Below are 21,746 nucleotides of genomic sequence, written 5' to 3' on the forward strand. Positions count from 1 at the left end.
TCTGGGGATGGGATGAATATTACAACCTGTAGGGAAACTCGCAGAGCTTTAAACTGTTTTTTAACTTTTGTATTTGCTGCTTCAAGCTCTGAGTCTGGCAGATCTTCCCCGTTGCACAGCAGTGATTCTTTCTTTCTTCCAGCCTCCAAATGTCTCAGGTTTGTCGTGAAACTTGGATGCAGAACAGAGCTCGTGCACCAGCAGTCTGAGCTGCTGACATCCAGCAGATAGACTGTGTCCCACTCTGTCAGTGCCACAAAGCAGTACTGTCCTCGCTGATTGGGCCTTTTAAACAGAGTGGACGTATTCTTCCTCCTGAAAGAGCTGCTGGTTGAGTGTTGGGCCAATAACAGCAGGACTCGTTCGGCCTCAGCTCAGCCTCCACAGGCGGCCAAATCAGAAATGACACACGGGAAAGAAAGAAGGAAATGAGTTTAGCCAGAGAATGATCTGGAAAATGACTCTATTCACACACAGAGTGCACTGACAGTCACACACCCTCTCATCAGCGTTTTGTTGCATTTTATCACAAGTGTCTCCGAACATCTGCTGCTTCTCTTTCTCTGGTTCTGTCTGATCACTTTCTCACCATCAGGACTTGGATGAATCCAGGTTTGGCAAAAACAACTTCTCCAACACACAAAGTGTGTGGAGCTCAGTTAGAGTTGGATCAGGCTCATTTCTGAACATTTTGAGTCGCATGTGAGAAAAATCACTGTGATCAATAAGAGGAGATGTTCTGCGTGTTAAGTCCTGAAAGCTCGGTTAGACCGAAACAAAGGACATTTACTTTTCTTTATTTCCACGTGTAACATACTTTGAATTCACTGCACTCAGAGGCAAATATTTTCCTATCAGAATTAAAAATACAGTAATCAGTCTTTTATAATGCTTCAGCTGCCCAACAGTACAAGTAATTGATGTTATTATTAGATTCAGAACATATGATCATCAGAGTATAACGACATGTAAATCAAGTGATTAACACAAAATCAATTATGCAGTTACATCATATTCACTGATGGGAAATGAAACGTTCTCTAGTAAATACTTTATGTTTTCACATGCTCTTCCTCTTTAGTCAACCAGACTGAAACTGACTGGCATGAAGCCCAAGGGGTCATTTCAGTTTTCACTTCAAATCAAACAGTGCCGTGTGGTGTAAGTCCGGAAGCTAGCGTGCAGCCTCTGTGGGCCCCAAATCACAGGAACCCGTGGATTTTACGGCTGCTTTTTGTGGCAGGGATCCACAAGAACGGTGGTCTTGATCCTGCAGTTCTCCACACTAGGAAGATGTTGTTTAATGCTTCTGTAAATGGACCTACAACAACCTACAAACCTGTCAGTCCTACTTGTACAATTGTGTGGCCATTTTTCAGTCATATGTCAAACGGGATTAATACAACAATGATGCCAGTGGTTAAACTACAGCCTGTGATGCAGTTTGGTACAGAATTTTCCTTCCGATGCTGTTGGACTAAATAGCAGTTGGCAGTAGAGTAGAGTCATTTTCAATAGACTCAAACAGTGTTTAACAATCTGCATCTGATATTTTACTGATCACACAGGCTGTCTGTGTTTGTCTGGTCTCAGATATGACAACGGGAACAACAAGTAGGGTTGTTACTTTTCTCTTCATTCATGTTGTGTTCAACAGTGATTGGCTGCATCACAAAGGTGCAGCGAGCTTCTTCATCTCTGCTCTGAAGAGGAAGAGTCATTGGTGAGAACAGCAACATCCTAACGAGCTCATCATACAGTATCTGAAATACACAGCTAACCCAGCTGTCAACAGACTGAAGCTGCTGGAAATATGGAGCAAACCGAGTAAAAGGACATTTTTACAATTAGTTTTATTGCTAAAGTTGGTCACAGTTGGAATCTATTGTAAATGCAGTGGCTGCAGCTGCCAAGGGAGTGAAATAGAAAGTTTTAGAGGCTCTTTCAAGTGGACAACAGAGGAGCACATTCATACTATGAAGGATTAAGCTGGTTATATCACATCATGTCCAACACTATTAAACATCATCACGAACACTGCTGAAGACAGTCCTCAGCATTTCCTTCTGTTTTTAGGAAATGACTGAGCCTTTTTACATTTGTTGTAGGTCTTCAGTGGAAAGCGTGGGCCTGCAGCTAAGAGCCACAGACAGTAGAAGTAGGAAATTACTGACAGACAGACAGACGAGCACATGTCTGCTTCGTCCTTATATGCATGGACCAGCAGACAGCAGGCATCGTGGTCCGCTGGAAGCTCCGCCTCAGCTGAAGAAGTCTTTGGAAATGGCCTCCACAAAGTTGGGAGCAGACATGAGGATGCCGATGGTGCAGAGGATGGTGAAGAGCGAGAAGGCCACCAGACACAGTCGGTCGATCACTGCTGCCGCGAACTTCCACTCGCTGCAGACGGTCTCCTCCTCATCCTGCCCGCGGAAACGCCTGGTGATGTATCTGACCTCCTCCAGGATCAGGTTCAGCTCCACCTCCAGGGCTGAGAGCCCTGCTGCTCCTGCTCCTCTTACTGCAGCCCCACCTCCTGCCCTCAGCAGGTCTTCCTCCCCACCAACGCCACCTCCCACCAGCCGTGAGCAGAGGAGCTCAGGTTCGGTGGGAGAGGTGTAGTGTAACCCCTCCATACCTCGAAAGCCGACGCAGAGGAGGTTGCCATTGGCTACCTGTGGGTGGTGCCGCAGCGACCCCTGGCTGACGCTGAGCTCCAGGCTGGACAGGCTGCCGCGCCGGCGTTTTGTGGTGTGGTGGCAGGCCAGACGCACCTTCGCCTCGCCGGGACGCCGCATCCGCAGGAACCAGGCGAACCAGTTCAGCAAAATCACACGAGTCTGAGGCGAGAGGAAGAGAACAAGAAGGAGAGAAACAAAACCCTGATTTGTTAATTCAGCTGAACATTTATTCATCTGACAAAAGAACTAAACAGTTTCTAAAACCTTCTGAATGATTCCAAAATTGGCAGGTTGATTGGCAACAGCAGCAAAAATACAAAGATGTTTCAGGGATCACGGCTCTGACAGAGCTTCATGAAATCAGTTCAACTGCAAAGAATGTGCATCACACTGCTCTGCTTTTTACATCCTTTGTGTCTGACTTCACCTACACACTCAACTGTGTTAAGAATGAGAGAAAACAGCTTCAGACAAATTAAGCAAAATAACGTCACACGCGACTTCTTCTTCTTTACTTTAGTAACTACATGCACATATCTCACGCTGAGTTTAACCCCAGACTGCAGTGGAAAAGTCCTGTGTCTTGTTGTGCCGTCCACCACTCTGTCCACCTCACTGAGAGGACTTTGATATTATATACTGATAATATTTATATACTACATCATCAAACTGAATGTGAAACTTAAAAACAGTTAAACCAAAAAAAACAAAAAAGAAAAAGTATCATCAACAATAATATAAGTTACTGCAACCAGCCTCAGGTTTGGTGGCTGAAGAAGAGGAATATTTATAGTAACGTTTTTGGAAGTTGACTTTACAAAGTACAAAGTCAAAAATATGTACATAAAAACAAGTTGATTAAAATTCATTTATGCAAAGACGAGTTAATGCGGAACATGAGATGAGTTGATGTGTGACGTGTGTACAAGTGTGTGTGCAGCGTGAGTTTTACACATGAAAGTGAAGTTCAATCTGTGGCTGCTCTCAGGAAATCTCCTCTTTCACACCAACATTTCAGTTCACACATTAAATATTTACCAGGCAAAGTTCAAACACGTTTTACATTCTGTTGTCTTCATCATCTGACCTACATCTTCTTTTATAAAGTAAATATTAAAAAGTCATTCAATGAACGATGAGGATGGACTGTGCTCAAAATAAACCACTGAGAGAAGGTTATTAGGTTTATTCTGTTAGTGTCTCAGAGTGCTGCTCTCCACACTGCGGGTCTCCACTGGTCCCAGAACGAGACACATTTGTCCTTTTAGCATCACAGCTCCACCTTCACAGCTCAGCAGTCATCTCTCGTATTCCTCAGCAGGAACAGGCTGTCACCTCCACACCGCAACATGACACACAAACACACACACACACACAGCACAGGTAAGAGCTATGACCTTCAAACTAAATTCCACCTTAATGGAATTTCTCTTGTTCAGATTCCCAAAGGAAAGCTCGTGTACATGACAGCATTTTGGTTTGAGACTCTCATCGTGCCTGCATTGTAGTCTGTGCTCACACCTTCACAGGGCTGTTTTAGGTTCAAGACCTGGCTGTAGGCTAGAATCAGGTCAGGGTCAGGAAGTTAGCTGTAAAGGTACAAGTTAGGGTAAAGACCCAGCGAATCCAAAATGTCAACAACTCCATGTTAAACGTGTCCTTCACTTTCAAGCTGCTGTGAATGAAGTAGCTTGACACTGCTTGTTAGGAGCTTGTTAAATCCCGGAGCTCGTTAACTGAATGAGCCACAGACAAATTAGCACAAACGAGACCGTAGCAACAGCATCAAAGCAGAAAAGAAAAGAAGGAGGAGGAGGAAGTAGCTGACCCATTGTGGCATGTGTCCTCCGTCAGAGTCATGGTGATGATACTGCAGAACCAGAACTGTAGCAATGACCGACAGACCCACAATCACCATGGTCGTCGCAAAGTACTGAGCTGAAACACAAGAGGACAAAGGTGAGTTTAGATTTACACACTTCTCCAGAGGGAGTTTCAGTGTTAGTCATTTATTATTTTGAGGTGTGTTGTTCTCTGCTGGAAAATGGTGGATTGCTGTTGTCAGGTTGGCAGTGAGCTGCAGGACCACGAGGAACCAGGTCCGTGACTTTTTATGTACCAGTGCTCATCTGCAATACGATCAAAGTTCATTTTCAATTCACACTGAAATTAATTTTACAGCTCAACATAATGCACACGATGCTCCAGCTTTGGGTGTAAAGAGTTTTTTCGGCCTGGGTTAAGCCTCATTGATCCAGAATTCAGACAGGGAATTCACTTGAGGTGGTGCAGACCCCTCATCAGGCTACCTCCACCCTGAGTCTAAGTGTCTCATGTGGTCTGGAAACACCTTAGGATCCTTCAAACAGAGGTAGAAAATGTTGCCGGGACAACCTGGACAATCTTGTTCAACTTCCTGCCACTTTAACTAAACACTAGATGAGTAGCAACCAGACTGATGCGTCTCCGTACATAGGATTAATGCCGGAGGGCTGATGTTTCATCCCTGAATGTTTAGTTGATGGACTAACTGAGCAGGAAAAGTATTTCTCAACACCAAACTCGTCTTGTTCACATGCGGTTTCTTCTTCAACCACGTGCCGACTTTAAAACCACTGGGTTTAGTTCAGAATTGTGAGGCTGAGATTTTTGACTCCACGTCCTGCTCAGTCATGCGTAACTACCAACTCAGCGCTGACACATATTGAGAGGGGAGTCAGGTGATGAAGGTGGAACAGTGTGATGACGTGATGAAGCGCTGATTGAGGTGCTCACCTATGAGAGGAACGGAGTCAGACGTTGCCGGCATGATCTCAGCCACCAGCAGCATGAAGACAGTTAGAGAGAGCAGCACCGTGATGCCTGCAGACACAAACGCCTCGTCAACTCAGTTTATTCACAGCCACTGATAAATCCCACGTTTGCGCTTGTTCCGCCCCTGTCTAGGTGGTAGGAGAGTAACATACAAGGATAAATAAGGCTGCTCCCACCCAGGTCCCCAACCAAAATCCAAGTGTGCAATTTATTAATTTTTTTATTTATTGCCAGAGAAGCCAGTTTGGCTGCTGGGAGCCAGAATTTTAAACCCCGGGAAGCGTAAGATGCACCAATCAGCTCCCGGCACTTCCAGCCGATCAGACAGGGCACCTTCATCTCAGACACACAGATCCACACAAACTAAGAGCGCTCACTCGCACTCAAAAACGTTCACACAAGGCTCAACAGGCCTCGTAACACCGCCAACTGTGAAAAACACCACAGAGCTACTGGTAATATACCACACTGCTCCCTTATCAACAATGCACGTAAGATTATATATTTGTGTAGCATTCATGGGGGAAGTAGGATGTGCATTTCAGGAAGAAACTGCATGTGATTGCTGAAAGCAGCTGTTTGCAGCGACAGCCACTGAGCCAGTTAATGAGCTGCAAAAGTTTGGGGAAGCAGTCTGTTGATGAAAACTGCAGAGATGTTACGACCAGGAACTGGTCTCATATTGTTCAATATGGTGAAGAGGTCGTGTTTTTGTGATGTGCTGTAATATCCACAGATCAGCATTAAAACCGCCGGATGGATTCATTTAAAAAAATAATATGAACTAACAGAAAGTGAGGATCTCAGAACAAAAGTGTGGATGATTTTAAAAGCAAATGTGAAATCCAGCCTTTTAGTTTGGTCTTTGGATAAAGTATTTTATATGTGCATTTAAATCAAATGCAATTAGCAATTTTGGTTTTTACATATAATTTATGTGATTTATTACTTTGTTTTATCCTCTCGTTGATTTTCATGTTTTATCCATCATTGTTTTTATCTGATTTATCTCTTTTTTTTATTTGTAATCTTTTACGTGTGTTAGTCTCACTGTCCTATAGCCTCATACCTTCATGTCTTATAGTCCTCATTTGGTGGAGTCTTATTGTCAATTTTGTCTTAGTATTTTTACCATTTGAGTCCTTTTGTCTTTTCTTCTCTCTTTAACTCTGTAAAGCACTTTGAACTGTACAAAATGCTGCTGCTATATAAAACAAGATTTAAATCATTGATAACGTGGTAAAACTCAGCTCCACCTTTACCAACAGTGACCTTTGACCCTTAGTTTCTAAATTACTGTGCATGTTTTACCATGATTACCATAATCAGTCATGTTTAAAATACACTGTTTTCTTATGATTTACTTTTATTTTGTACTAAAATGTAAATAATCTGCTTCGTACCTTTACTTGAGTAAACCCAAACCCAGCTTTGTTTTAAAGGGTCCTCACCCAGAGAGATCTTCTCTCCAGAGTCAGCAGGCAGCAGGAAGACGAGGAGCGCGAGGGTGGAGATGAGGACACAGGGGATGAGGAGGTTGAGTCCGTAGTAGAGCGTCCTCCTCCTCATCACCACGGTGAAGGTCACGTCAGGGTACGGCTCCTTACAGCAGTCGTAGAAACGTTCGTTCCTCCGCCCAGGAACCTCTGCGAACAAACCACCAACAAACGATCTGGTCCTGGTCTCACAGGAAACCTCTGAAGGCAGCATATATCTGTGCAGTGGTTCTGGCTCTGTGTGACAGGTTTACATTATTAAAGGGCGACTTCACCAATGTTCAACTTGCTTTCTGTGGCTCGAGTTTAGCGCGTAAACGAACATTAATGCTGTTAGACTTCTCTCTGACATAACTATATGAAAACACCCACAGATGACATCACCCGGAGGAGATTTTCACCATTAGGATTTCAGATGGTGTCATCTGGGGAAGCTCTGGAAAAGCAGGTTGACCCAGTAACTTTAGAGTCTGTAAGTCTGTTTTCTTGCTCGTTCTCCCACCTCAGGATCGACACACACACATTCCGTCACGTCTTGGTTTGTGGGGGATTGTCCTCCGTAACGTTGGCTCTTGTCACTCTCTGACTTACAGACATGACCCTGTTTCACCTCAGATGTCTCAGAAAGGTCATTTGTTTCTCCACAAGACATTTATTTCAACATTTCACACAAAATCAAATCCTCCCCCAAAATCAAACGCTGAGCAGCCTGCTGACGAGGACGACAGGAAAGAAGCCTGCTTTCCTTTTCATAGTGGAATAATAATCCTGTGCTGCCATCATGTTTGTGCCATTTCAAAGATATTCCGATAAGCACATGATTTGATAATAACCAAAACCTTCCCATTTTTTCAAGTCCAGTCATCTCCTATTATTCCTTACACTAGACACAAGGTTTCCCTCAGTTGTGTAGACGCTGTGACCTCTGACCTCTGTTACTGCTGACAGCTAATCTTAGAGCCTCAGCAGTAAGAAAGAAATCACATCATCGGCTTCATCTGGTTCAGAGAAGGACGTTCAAATGGTCCCTGTCCTTCATATAAACATGAGTCCAGTTACTGCCAGCTGCTTTATGTCTGTGAGCACAGTGCTAAACACAAAACACTCTAACTGCAGAGTTCTAGGATTAATGTGTAATTGTCCAGCAGCTGGCGGCAGGGGTGTATTTGTCGAACGCCCATAAACGCATCACAGTTTCAAACATCAAGTTTTTTAAAAATTAATTAAGAAAAATAAAAATTTGCACTTGGAGTCAAAGATGAACTGATGGGATTTTTTTGGCCAAAGGTCACGTCTGTCTCATTCTCGTCAGTGCAAAAGCTCAGGAACGTCCACTCTGACCCGTCGACCTGTGAAGCGGTTAGAACAGTGTGGACAGACGCAAACTGCACCGAGGTGAACAACAGTGCAGTGATTCTACATTTTGCTGATCTTCATTACACTTATTTGGTTGCTTTTTCTATTCTTAGTTACTAGTGTAAATGTGGGACAGCTGCAGCTTTACTGAAAGAATCCAAACAAACTCACCCTTTTCTCGTGTAATGAGCAGTAAACACTCTTTAACCTTAAGCTCCATAGTTCTGATTTCTGATTTATTTCGCCTACTGATTCCTGGAGGAAGTGGCAGAAAAACCTCCCTGCTTCTTTTTGATTCTCCTGCAGTAAAGTGCATCATGCCTGGCTACATTTCATCTGTCTTTACATCGCTGCGTGGCTCACTACACTGGTTTTAATCTCCATGAGGTGATAGGAGGGAGGGGGTGGGTGGGTGGGGGGAGGGGGTAAATGGAAAACATGCTGCTGAGATTTTCAATTAAGTTCCCTCTGAACGGCTCGTTGGCTGAGCAGAGTCTCTTGCTTTCATTCTCCGCTCTCTTTCATTTTTATTCCCTTTCATTTGCTGGTACAAACAGCGGAGCTTCAGCTCCTCTGGGACCCAGGAGGATCCCTCATAATTAGTCTCCTCCAGCAGCTGTGTGGCGGAGGACAGAGTCCGTCCTCTACCAGACCAGTTATCTGCTGCTGAAAGACCTGAAGGAGCTTTTTAGTCCGTGGTCCTGAACAGTGACGTCAGCACGTGCAGTGATTTTAGAGGCAAAATGCAACTTGTTTTAAACGCAAAGCGTGTTTATTTGAACCTCACCTGATGAGCACGTGTCACACACTGTTCACCTTTGTTTGAGATCAAGCTACTCAACTGTCAGCTGGTAATGAACTCTGACGCCTATCAGCCAAGAACTGACAGGTTTTACCTGCAGCGCCCACGTCTGACTTTGTCTCTATGATTCAAATGGCTCTGATTCAAAACCAAATGCAAAACGAAAAAACTAAGAAAAGCTTTATATTTGAGCTGCTCTTACCCACGAGGTCCCACTCCCCGTTGGCGATGTATCCAGTGATGTCAGCGTCAATCATCTGCAGGTCCAGAGACCAGCCACCATATGTCCACGAGCCAAACTTCAGGTCGCAGCGCTGCACGTCGAACGGAAACCAGCGCACGTTGATGTAGCAGGTGCTTTTGAATATTCCTAAAACTCAGAAAACATCTTAGTCTTTGTTTGTGTTATTAAAGGAACAAAAACAAGGACAGTCAGGATTCAGAGTGAATGAAGCAGGGACGTTTCCTCATGTTACAGACTCCAACAAACCCAGTCCCTCTGCACAGGACTGCTTTTATTAAGTCTGTGGATCAGCCAGAACCGAACCAAAGCAACCAGCACCTGCTTCCTTCAGAGGAAGATCAACGTTTAATGATCCCGCAATAAAAAAAAATGGTGGAGTTGTTATGAAACAGGGTTTTAAAATCACTTTGTCAGAGCTCCAATACACTCAGAGCCTGTAGAGGCCGAAGAAAAGCTAAATCGAGCCAACTTCACAGCTGTTCAGACGGTCCAAGCCCCCTCCCCTGCCCCCAGAGATACACTGATTAATGTCAGCTTTTCATGCTAATAAAGCTGTTACGTTTATTGGTTATGGATTTCTGGTTGGAAATTGTGGCTCTGACGGCAAAAAGGGTAAAAAAAAATGATGAATCCCCCCATGGTGGTGTCCACCCTGGACAGGCCGCCAGTCTATCGCAGGGCCACACAGAGACACAGGCAGACAATCATTCACGCGCAAGTTCACACCTACAGGCAACATGCAAACTCCACACAGCGAACCCACAACCTTCCAGCTGTGAGGCAGCAGTGCTAACCACTGCTCCCCCCCTCACATCAGTGCTGTTAGAAGTGGGAACAAATGAAATGTGCTTCCACCTCCTGTGGTTTGTGGACGACAACATCAAAAAGGGGACAGGAGACACGTTACCTGGTGGCAGGTACTGGCAGTGACCACTGGAGTTGACCAGGACGTTGGTGTGGAAGGAGGCATCAAACCTCTCGTCAGCACTGTGGACAGATTCAGACACAGTGAGACAGTGTGTCCATCTGTGACACGACAAGACATCTGAATATTTGCCTGTTTTCTATAGCTTTCCAAAAATGTCCCCACGTTTTTCTAATCTTTAAAGCAGAACATCAGAGAAATGATTCTTGCATTTAAAAAGCCTGTGGGTTCAAAACAAGACATTATACAAAATGTCCTTGTATTTTGGGAAAGGTTACATCCAATAGTGTCCTTGGTTTGAACTCCATCTGTTGGACCTTTGTTGCACATCACACCCTTCTCTCTTTGCCCTGGTCTCTACACAATGACCCCCCCCAAAACATCCTCTTTAAAAAATGCCCTTACTTTAAATCCACCGGTTTCCATGTCCACCTCCGTGTGTTTGCTTTTGAAAAACGTCACAACTTTTCAATTTTAAAAATGTCCTCACTTTCCAAAGCCCCATGAGGCCAATTAAAAACAGTGGGATAAAAAAAAAATACATCTTTACTCAGTGAGTTTGCTGATAGTTGAAAAAGTTGACCCAGTGTCCAATTATAAGTCAAAGTCAGGCTTCGGTCCCGTCCGTCGTCCCCGCCTCATTAGAGCCAGCCAGGTCAATATTCCCTCTGACAAGCTGCCCTCTCTTCCTGCCAGGTCTAAACTTTGTTCCTGCTCGGTTAATGAGCCAAAACGCTCGTCAGCATCCAGCAGCGAACCTCCCACAGACGGCAGCTCTGAAGTGTGTGTGTGTTAACGCTGATGAGAGGGAATGAGCTGAATTAGCTCGTTCACTGAATCTCAAGGAGGGAGGAAAATAAACCTGCAACGGATTGAGGTGTCTATGGGCTCATTCAGTGCGTCTCACTGTGACCTAAAGCATCTTCATCCTGTCCACCAACAGACAAACCACCAAACCATTTTAATAGATTCCTGGTGAGACTTTACGAGTTTTCCTGACCTTACTCACTCACTTCCTCTAGAGTCTTTCCCTTTTCTTTCTTTGGTGAATCTACCTGTTATGACCCCATTTATGTGAATGGTCTGTCCAGCTGGACAGAGCCAAGACAAACTGGGGAACAAGGGACAATATAGAGGGAATGTTGCTGATTCTTGGGATGTGGCCGTTTGTCAAAAGGAAATAAACTGTGTTTCATAAGCTGAAGCCAGCTAGAAGGAAGACAGCAGTGATGAACTGAAGCTTCTCTCCAACCCATCAACAGTCTGCAGCTTCATGTAGATCATAACAAAATGTACCAGGTACTATTCACAACTTTATCTCAATAGAAAACCCATGAAGAACGAGTAGAGTTCAGTTGAGCGTCTCATGATAACAAGGAGGTCTCACGATGTGGCTCTGCACCATGTCAACAACCCACAGAGTTACACTGAGAGCACAAATGACTTTTTCATGGTATAAATACTGGGAACAAAGTGACAGATCACCCTCCACCAGCTGTGAGTCAGCAGCATGAAGACCAGGTACCTGTTGTACAGAAGAATGTCGGGCCTCCAGATCTGGTTGTCGGGGAACCTGACAGTGGTCACACCTGGGTACTCGGACATGTTCCACTTCAGGTAGAAATCCGTCCAGTACTGCAGACACACATACAAAAACACACACTTTCACTCCAATAGTAAAATCCCATTCTAGGGACAATTTGGCGTCTAGTCAACCAGAATTCGAACCACCGACCCTGTGGTTCAAGGACGGCTGAGCTACCACCTGAGCTACAGCCTCCCGTTTAGGAGGACAGAGGGAGAATTACATTATTTGAAGGTTACGAGTAAAACTATGATTCACAGTAATGCAGTACAGTGTGAAGTACATTTTACAAACTATGGTGGGACTGATCTGAGCCCTGGATAATTACAGCTATTGACAAGTGAGATGGGAGAGGGTCCATGGAGTTCAAAGGCTTAGTTAGTAGAAGGGTATATATTAACATACACTCCCCCTCCAAAAGTATTGGAACAGTGAGGCCAAATTCCTTTATTTCTGCCGTAGACTGAAAACATTTGGGTTCGATGTCAAAAGATGAATGAGAGACAACGGATCAACGTTTCAGCTTTTATTTCCAGTTAATTACATCTGGACCTGATACACAACTTAGAACAAAGCAGCTTTTGCCTCACTGCTCCAGTGCTTTTGGAGATTGGTCTAGTGTTGTTAGAATGCACAGTCGTAAAGTTGTGCGGGGGTCTGGTGAACATGGGCGAATAAGGAAATAAACTATGGCTAAAGATCAAAGCTGTGTCCAACAGTTACAAGAAAAGTTACAAAATTAGGATTTGGTCTCTTTAGAGGAACCCATTTGCCCGTTTCAACAAGTAACTCAGACGTTCAAAGTTGCAGCAAACAAACAGGTGGAGTTAACTTAATACTGAGTACTTTCTAGTACTGTGCACTGATTTTCTTTGTTGTGTAAATTGTAGGTTTACTACTGCTCCTCTCTAATCAGAATGTACATGCTGGAACTGTAGGTGCAACATAACCTCTATTGTCCGTATTGTTCAACTAAACAATATAAAAATAGAGAGAATGTAAAGTAGCAAAAAAAAAAGAATATAAAAGTGCATTTCTGGCCTGAAAGCAGCTGAGAAGCTGCCGCTCGGCTGTGCGTCCCCCTTTGAGAGACCTCCATTATACTGCTGAAGCTTATGTAAGAGCCATTGTGTAGTAGAAGGATGCTGGCTGACGTTTCATTTGCATTCACAGCTCCGGTGACCGGCTCAGCCCGTTTCAGAGCCTCTCTGAGCTCTTTGGTCTGCGTTGATGGTTTGAAGCGGTGACAGCTGAAGGTCGCACACATTTCTATCAGCCTTGTTTACTGCCTGTCACTGCGCTGGAATGTTTTTCCCAGGAGGAATCTGTTGAAAGCAGGACTGTGGCAGCGGCTGCAGAGATGCCCCCAGAAATCAAAGACAAGGATCTGGACTTCCTGTCTGTGTGAAGACGTCTGGGGACAGACTTCAAAGAAATGTTTTCTAAATTAGATTTTCTCCCGTGGAGTTCATAAAAATGCACCAAGAAATGAATAAATGGTTTTATGTCCACTGACATAAAGAACAATTAATAGATTTTTTTAAATCAGTAGAGTGAGTTTCATCTGTTACCAGCTCACGGAGCAGCGAGTGTTTAGTGATTTGAAGCAGCACTGTCACTTTTTAAATCATCAGAAAGAAATGTTCTAATTAGTTTTTATGTACAATAAGATGTAATGCATCATTTCCCTTGGTCTTAACTAAATCTACCTGCAAAGTTAATATTAAGAATCGGGTTCTCTCTCAGAGTAGATTAGTAAATCAATCGGACGCTTAGCTTAGCTTAGCTTAGCTTAGCACAACGACTGGGACACAGCTGCACGACCTGCATCTGTATGGACCTTGATATGCTTCCAAAGGACATTTGTAGTCAGGTTTGACAAAAAAAGAAAATAAATACATGAAACAAAAAATGCATAAAAAACACAGAACGATGCTGAAAGAGTTTTACAATAACAAACATTTATTTCAGTTTAAATTAATTTATTGCTTATTTATTGTCGACTTATTTTCAATGTTGTCTTATTATTTTTTAAATTACCAATGAATTGTTAAATTCTTGGGTTATTGATTGATTGATTGATTGATTGATTGATTGATTGTCCATTCGATTTATCCCATAACTTCAGGGTCGGCCGCTCTACAAACTGAGCCACTGATGTCACGCGTTTGGTTATTTTACATAATTTAATTAGAACCCAGTGCCATTGCATTTCCTGACATTTCTTTAATTACAAACTGAGAAACGCACAGGAATCTAAAATAAATGAAGTTACCATACATCAAGCTTAACTGGGGGGCTGCAGATGACAAATTTGCTTTATGCTCAGAGACGTCAAAGACTGTTCACGTTTTTAAACGAGCAGGTGAGGAATTCTGTGTCTTCTGCTCTCGTCCAAAGAAACGTCCAAAGGCTCACAGAGTCCAAGTAGAACGACACCAGAAGAAACCTGAACCCATGAAAGCAAAGGCGTCTAAGTGATGCAATACTAAGGTTTTTTGAAAAAAGAAGATAAAAACAAGGGGGTTTAAAGTCCCAGTACTTTACAGACGGGTCCATCTTCAACAATTAAACAAATTATAGTCCATTTACTTTGGACTCGTTCTGTCCAGTGTGGATAAGTTTTAGGTTTGGTGTTGTATTTTTAACAGGATTATGACTGTGGCAGAATTACTGGATAATTTGAGGTTTCTGAGGATCTTATTACTATTCAAGCCTGTTTCCACCACTGGGGGGAGAAAACAAAAAAAAAAAAGGATGCTGTCCCTCAAATCATCATCAAAATAATGAAAAAGCTTTAAAGTGCCAGCTGTTTGTGAAGGCCGGAGGGGAAACATCTGCTCTGAAATGTCAATACTGAGGCTGAATTTTTACTTTCCAAGTTTTGCAGTTTGCCAGGAGAAACTGCAGTAACACTGACATTAATCAACCCACACATCTCCCGATGCTGAAATGCAGCAGAAGTTGATCCCCTTCACAAAAAAGCCTGCAATGGCTCCAGCACTGGAAAAGGAGCAGGAGCAGGAGGAGGAGGAGGAGGAGGAGGAGAGGTGAAGGCCATATTAAATTAAGCTAAAAGAATAGTTGGTCCTGGAAGGGCTCAGCGGTGAGGAAATGTCGAGCCTCCTGGGAAGAACCAACCTTTCCATCCGAGGGCAGCAGATTAGGCTGGATTAGTGTATCACCACTTTACAAACACACATTCCACAGGACCTGATAAGAAACCTAATTAAATGTGGATAAGTGCATGAAATGGCTTTAGGAAGCCCTGGTAATGAATTCCTGCGCTCTCCATTAGCTTTGACATTCACACCACAGTCAAAAGGCAAAGGAAGCAGCTTTTTATTGAGTGAGACGATTTGGGAAGTTGCTGTTAGAAATGTGTGAAGGATCGAATGGCAGAAGGTGTCAGAGTTTCAGCCCACGACTCTGAGCAAGCAGGAGATCTGCAGACGACGCATTTATGGGGACGGAGAAAGACGTCGCAGCTCCATTTGCTGCCTGCTGGAATGAGGTTTCCTCCAGCACACAAAAGCAATCTGGGTCAAACATTGGAGTCCTGCAGTTCCTCCTGAGCGTCACTGGGAGCCGAGCTGATGGAAGGACGTGGCGATGAGGCTGCAGGCTTCCATTTATTACTAGAGTTTACCACCGTCCCCGGTGGCCTGCCCGGCACAAATAGTTCCATCTGTAAATACGATCTGGGATTCGGTTTCTGTATTCTAACTGCAGTGCAGAGGAGGATGGATGAAGGTCCAGCAGAGGTGTTGGATCCCTGGTGACATAACTTAACCACTTGCACCAGCTCCCATCTGAGCACAGTCACGGCTAAAAAAGATGTAATATATCTGAAAAATATATTCTGACATTTTGGGAAATGTCCTTTATTTGTTTTCTCGCTGAGAAGATTCAGCCCAATGCCACATTCATATCTCTACAGTGCAAAGGAAGCTACAGCGGCTTAGCTTAGCACAGAAGATGGGGAATTTACTGGTTTGGTGAATCGACTGGTTACTTTGGAAATCCATAAAATCAAACACCACCGGATAATTAAGGAAATTAGAAACTTGGCACGTCCAACATGGTGAATCGTCTTCGCAGCTCTGCAGCTGTGGGTGGAACCAAACAGCAGCAAGCAACAACAACTAAAGTGCAAAAAGCGTTTATCAGTGGACACATGCTGCACAGGAAGTACGTCTGGGCACAGCATCTGGATGTGTCAAAGGTGGGTGCAAAGTGCTGCACTTCAGTGTTTAGAAATGGGACAGTGGTACAGTAGACATGCAGCAGTGTGGGGGCTCATGACACTGGAGTTTCTCTGCTTCCGTAGTTATAAAGGTGTTATGACTTTTTCTTCTTAATCTTAATCTGATTAAATACATGAACAGGAGACCAGTTGCACAGGGAGCCTTACTTCTAAAAGTCAATAAATTAGTCGACTACTCACCAGCTGCAGCCAGATGTTGGTGGTCAGCACTTGGTTCTTCTCGTCCTACAAGGGAAAAACAGGAAACCCATCAGTGTGACCTGAGTCACTGCAGCCGTAGTTAAAAGTCTGTCCAATCGCTTCTTTCACTCCTTTAAATTATTCTTGAACGTGGCAGCGGTCCAGCAGAAGGGAGGATGAATATGGATCATGTCAGTTTGATGAATGTCCGGCCTGTTAATACGCTCTCACGTAGCCAAGCAAACTCAAGGAATTAAAGGATGGAGGCTCCTGAGTGAGCCGACAAAGATAAATAGCACAATTCTTTTTTTAGACGACTGACCCTCATCCTAATGTGACCAGCAGATCTTTGTCTTCATTGCACCTTTTATAACTTAAATGGTTTTACATTGATATTAAGAAACAGGATGGAGTTGTCTGCGAATGCTCAAACATCCCTCGCGTTGGCTATAGGGTCACAGATTATTTCGAAGTGGAGACTGAAATAAGCCTGAAGCCCTGGAAACGCGTGGCCTCAGATTATCACCAGAGTCAACGTTACACAGCTGTTGTTCTGCAGTTTTACACTGAATTCTCCTCCATGTGGAGCCTCTGCAGACGCCTGCCGTATCAAACTGTGTGTGTGCATCACCACACGCTGCGATGGTGACAGCAGCAGCTGCCGTGCTGCAGCGTGTCAGTGCCCATGCTGAGGCTGTAAGTGAGCACCAAACTACAAACTTTGCCCAGACACGTTCTGAGACTGTTTGAGACACTGTGTCCCCTCAGTGAACAAACAGGCTGAAACAGAAGCTCACTGCTCAAAATGACACTGTTCTCACAAAACTTTAAAAACATGCAGCAGATTTTTCACTCAAACACAACTTATAGTCAAACTTTTAAAGTTAAGCTCCACAAATTCTGAGCGGCACAGTATTTGTACTTTATTCTTTCCATAATGACAAAATTTCGTGCGTGTTAATTGTTCGGATAAAAGATCAAAATGTGTGAAACCTATGTAAAAGTGATTTCACTAAACGCATCTTAGCAGCTGAGGAAAACCTGTAACTGTTGCTGTTTCAGTTGTGCAGCGAGTTTAACTGGAAACAAAGCTTTTTGATGAGGACACTAGTGTTTTCAGCTGGACCCAGATGCAGAGGACAACATGTCGCCAATGCAGCTTCTCACGTGGCTCTGGTCCACAGTGATCATCAGGGATGAACGACGAGACTGCAGGCAGTGAGGAGCAAGCAATCAATGATTTTACGTATTCATTTAGTGTAATAATTAATATTATTAGAGTAAATGAACCTACTGTAATACAATGGGGAGTGAAAGACTAAAAAAAGGAGGGAACAGAGGAATTTCCCACGACTGTCTCACCTCTTTCTGCTGCTGAATATTGGGAGAAACATCAGGAAATACAGAAACTAAACGAGGTTTTGTGTCTGTCTTTTAAGATTCAAGAACTTAACTGTTCTCAGAGCAGCTGCTCTCTGCTCCAAAAGAAAGAAAAAGAAAATGCTGCAAATGTTGCTTTGGAGTTTAACTCTCACAGGTTTCATTTGGTCACTTAGTTCCAGAGCAGACAATCGCACAGAGAGGTACCTCGTCTTTTTCTAATCAAATCAACCCTCAATGGACAGTCAGTGTGTGTGTGTGTGTGTGTTCTCACCACGTCCATGATCTGCAGCAGGCTGAAGCTGAAGTGGACGGTCAGACTGTGGGAGTCGTTGTTGACCGGTCGCTCTAACGGGTTGTAGTTCCTCATCAGCTCCTTGTAGAGACGCCGCTGGTACGCGCCCTGCTGAGAGCCTGCAGACGAGCACGGAACCACATTAAGTCCTGTCAGGAGGTACTGCCAAATGTGCCACATTACCAAAACATGGAGGACGTGAATTGTCTGCTGGAGAGCGTCCCTCACTTGGGACTGGAACATCCCCTGATACTTTCAAAACTCCTTTTTTAGTGGTTGTAGGGCTTTGAGGGATTTCGTCCACATTCAGAGACCTTCCTAATTGCAGGAGGCCTCTGCCACACCTGTAGGGGACTGACTTATTGCTGGCAAATAGCAGCTGGCCAGAGATTCGATCCGGGGACCTGTGAAGCTGGCCCAGGGGTCGAAGTCCTCTAGAGATTTCAAGAAACACGAACAATGTGCCCATTTTTCTGTCACATCTCCACCTAAAAAGCTTAATGGCAGCAAACACCTACAACAATATGTTGTCGAGATCTGCAGAATAAAGCTTTACTGATCTCACAACGTCAGAGCAGAGGTTTGTCAGCCATCAGAGGTGTCACAGTGGAGAGCTAAGACCCCAGCTTTGCATCCACGATCAAAGATTTCCCCAAGTTTCTCTCTCAATCGCCACCTTTCATCTCAGACAGCCTCGATTCACCCAGATCACAGAGGCCTTAAAGGCTGCGTGCAGCCTGGCTTCATCAGTCTCAGTGGAGATGATGCACAGGTGCTGAATGAGACCTTGACCAGCTCGTCAGTCCTGCACGGTGGTTTTCGAACAACAATAGAGCTGCATGGCTCAGAGGTGTGAGCTAAAAGCACTGAGCAGCATTATTCCTGAAGCATGTGCACGGTCTGGAACATAATTGGACTATTTAAGAAACTTTTTAAGAAATTTTTTCTCATCTGTTACGTTTTGTGGTTCTCAGTTTATCACACCTGGAGCTGAATCCACCTGAGCTGCACTTCAACTTGCTAAAAGGTAAAACTGAAGGGAAAAACAGAGAAAACAAGCAGGAAGTGAAGAAAGCTGCAGAGCATCACCAGAGAAGAAACCAAACAGCAGCTCGATGGTGACGTAAAGGAGCAACAACCAAACTAAAGCTGACCAATCCACTGATGATGGTGTTCATTTGTCGCCACCAAACATTCAGGCAGAACGATGACAGAACGATAAAATATATTTGGACGTGACTGTATGAACTTTGCTGAAAGCTACAACTACAAAACGACAAGTTATAAGTTGTGAAGCTGTGACAGACAAAGACGTCTATGATCAAACTAACAGAAAAGTCCCATTTCGTCACGTGTTCCTTCCTTTGAACTTTGCAGCTCCTCCACCCGTTCATCTCCATCCACCTTCAGTAGCACAGCAGCTTGGATGGTGAACTCGTACTCATGCCAAGTCTGGACGACAACAGTGTCACCAAAAGGTGAGATGACCAGACGTGCACTCAGCGCCACAGTGTTTTTTTTTTGTTTTTACAGTGTTCATGTTATTTTGTCCAGTGTTTGCTTTAATTGATGTATTTCTCACGATTTAGTGCAGATTTTTGTCCTTTACATCTATTCATTTTGTCTATTGCTGAATTCGTTTCCCGCATGGAAGACGACTGTTCTTAGGATTATTGATTATTCTGTGAATGTGGGACACATTCATTCACAGATGTGTGTGTGTGTGTGTGTGTGTTGAACTTACTGTGGACGAGGCAGCACAGTGTCAGGATGTGCAGGGTGAAGATCCGAGCGTCCATCCTCAGCAGCCGTGAGACGAGGGACTGAGCGGAGTTCCTCCTTAACCGGTGGAAAACACTAGAGGAAGAGAGAGAGAGAGAGAGATCAGTGGAGGAGGGAGAAAGCTCCGCCCCCTCCCAACAAACATCCAAAGGAGAAGCTTCAGCAGCTGGAGTGTGTGTGTGTGTGTGTGTGTGTGTGTGTGTGTGTGCGTGTCGTGCTTTCAAAGCTGGATGAACTGATGTTGGACTTCCTGCCTCCTTCACACTAAACTAGAAATCACTGCTCCTCCTGCCACAGCTGCACAGTCCTAGAAAATTCAAATGTGAAACAGCATCTGCATCTTAACTGAGCCACATTGAGGTGAGGTGTGAACAGATGCACCCACACCAACATCTGAACTGCTTCAGTCCATCAGTCCTCTCCTGCTCTTCTTCATCTCCCAGAATGTTGTTGTTCTCACAGGTCTCACAGGCTTTGAAGGTGGCCTGTGGTTTTAACGATCCTGCTGAACAAACCCTGATCTGGTCATTTTCAAGTCAAAAGATGTTGACGTGCTGAACTGAAAACTGGATTTATGTGACACGATAATCATTCGACAGCTGTGTCTTAGTGTGGAGATGTAGACATCAGATACACCTGCTTCATGGAGCTAACACCCTCCTGTCAAACGTCTCGGATTCAAAATCATGGGTTTTGTTCTCTTCGTTCTTGCTGCTGCAACTCCACAGTTCAACAAACCGAAAACAACCAAAACACCTTCAGATCTCATTCATGCTTCATTGACTGTGCCGCCATTGACCACACTGACCCAAAACCTCCACCTGAGCATGTTTTCCTGGCATCTGCAAAGACGTTAAAGCAACAGTTTCACCAATATGTGTTGAATATTGAATAGGGGAAATGGTGTGTGCCAACATCTGAGACATGTTTCCTCAGTGCAGTTCACACCCTGATGTACGCTGCTACATTATGTTATCACACGTTTTTCCTCGGCTGCACGTTTCTTTTTACATGAACCATAAAAATGCCTTTGTCATTTTATAGTTTTTAAAGCTCCGTTTATGCTCCAGTGATTTTTAAAGATAGTTTTTGTAGAATCATGCTCTAACCTTAATCAGGACAGGTCCTCAACATCAACTCTGATTGGTTAGAGGGGCCCACTGTAAAGAAATGAACCCCAGGATATTACTTCACATATAAGTTGCAACAACTTAACATGACAGAAGATACCTGGCAATGGAAGAGGCCACTGAATAGTTGTTAATACTTCACAATACTGTAGAATAATTTGGTTTTTCTTCAGCTTTGCGCTCTGTAAAGACATTTCTGGGCCGACACACCTGAATTAAATTTGCCAAATGTTAAAATGCCACACAAGTTACATAGTGAGACACAATAAGACACATTAAAGGACAAACCTATTAACTGATGTGTCTCTTCACCTGGAGCTAACAGTGTTTCCATGTAAGGACCAGGACTCACTGAGCTCACTGTCGGCCGTAGACAGTGAGTAGAGTTTTACTCTACCGACTATTTGAGTACAAGTCAAGCTGTAAATGTGTAACACTATTAAAAGGGGCATCACGGTTGAACCACGGTTATTCGAGGTCACGCCACTGATACCAGGGTGTCTGCTAACTTCTGTTGACTTGTCCTCGATTTCAGCTTGAAAAAAACTCATCAAACTTTGGCAAAACATTTGGACAGGACGTCGTTCTGTGGCCGTCTCAGCTGACAGAAGAGAAGACTACAGGAGGTGTTTCATCGAGGAGGTTCGATCTTCAGCTCTGACAAAAGGTTTATATTTTTAAAAAAAACATACAGAACCAAAGGAACGTGCAACAAATGTTTCTTCTGATGTCAGAAAACACATTACAGAAGCACAAGCAGAAGAACATTTTAAATAACTATATGTTAACTCATAATTGGTCCGTTTTTG

The 21,746-nt window shown here is 43.9% G+C and overlaps 1 protein-coding gene across 2 annotated transcripts; it reads right to left on the reverse strand.

Moving 5' to 3' along the window:
* Positions 1-35: 35 nt before the first annotated feature.
* On the reverse strand, positions 36-21,465 carry LOC137108394 (neuronal acetylcholine receptor subunit alpha-7). Of its 2 annotated transcripts, XM_067492896.1 has the most exons (11): positions 20,917-21,465; positions 19,770-19,882; positions 18,005-18,144; positions 16,351-16,395; positions 11,844-11,953; positions 10,301-10,380; positions 9,352-9,519; positions 6,947-7,228; positions 5,457-5,543; positions 4,510-4,619; positions 36-2,840 (listed from the first exon to the last, which is right to left on the reverse strand). In XM_067492896.1, exons 2-11 carry the CDS (start codon positions 19,822-19,824, stop codon positions 2,262-2,264), a joined length of 1,656 nt encoding a protein of 551 aa, XP_067348997.1. In that variant the 5' UTR covers positions 19,825-19,882; positions 20,917-21,465; the 3' UTR covers positions 36-2,261. The 2 variants fall into 2 exon arrangements, with proteins under 2 accessions (XP_067348997.1, XP_067348998.1); XM_067492897.1 differs by lacking the exon at positions 20,917-21,465 and having other exon boundaries at positions 6,947-7,141; positions 19,770-20,519.
* Between the last annotated feature and the right edge of the window lie 281 nt (positions 21,466-21,746).

The sequence above is a fragment of the Channa argus genome, chromosome 23 (assembly GCF_033026475.1).
Source record: "Channa argus isolate prfri chromosome 23, Channa argus male v1.0, whole genome shotgun sequence".
In the NCBI taxonomy this organism is placed as follows: domain Eukaryota; kingdom Metazoa; phylum Chordata; class Actinopteri; order Anabantiformes; family Channidae; genus Channa; species Channa argus.

Bases quoted from the DNA above. Each gene is read 5' to 3' on its own strand.
- LOC137108394 (XM_067492896.1), bottom strand. From the start codon at position 19,824: ATGGACGCTCGGATCTTCACCCTGCACATCCTGACACTGTGCTGCCTC. The intron at 16,396-18,004 runs GTGAGAACACAC...TTTCCCTTGTAG, and splicing joins TGCTGCAGATCATGGACGTG to GACGAGAAGAACCAAGTGCT. The intron at 10,381-11,843 runs GTACCTGGTCTT...ATCTGTCCACAG, and splicing joins GACATTCTTCTGTACAACAG to TGCTGACGAGAGGTTTGATG.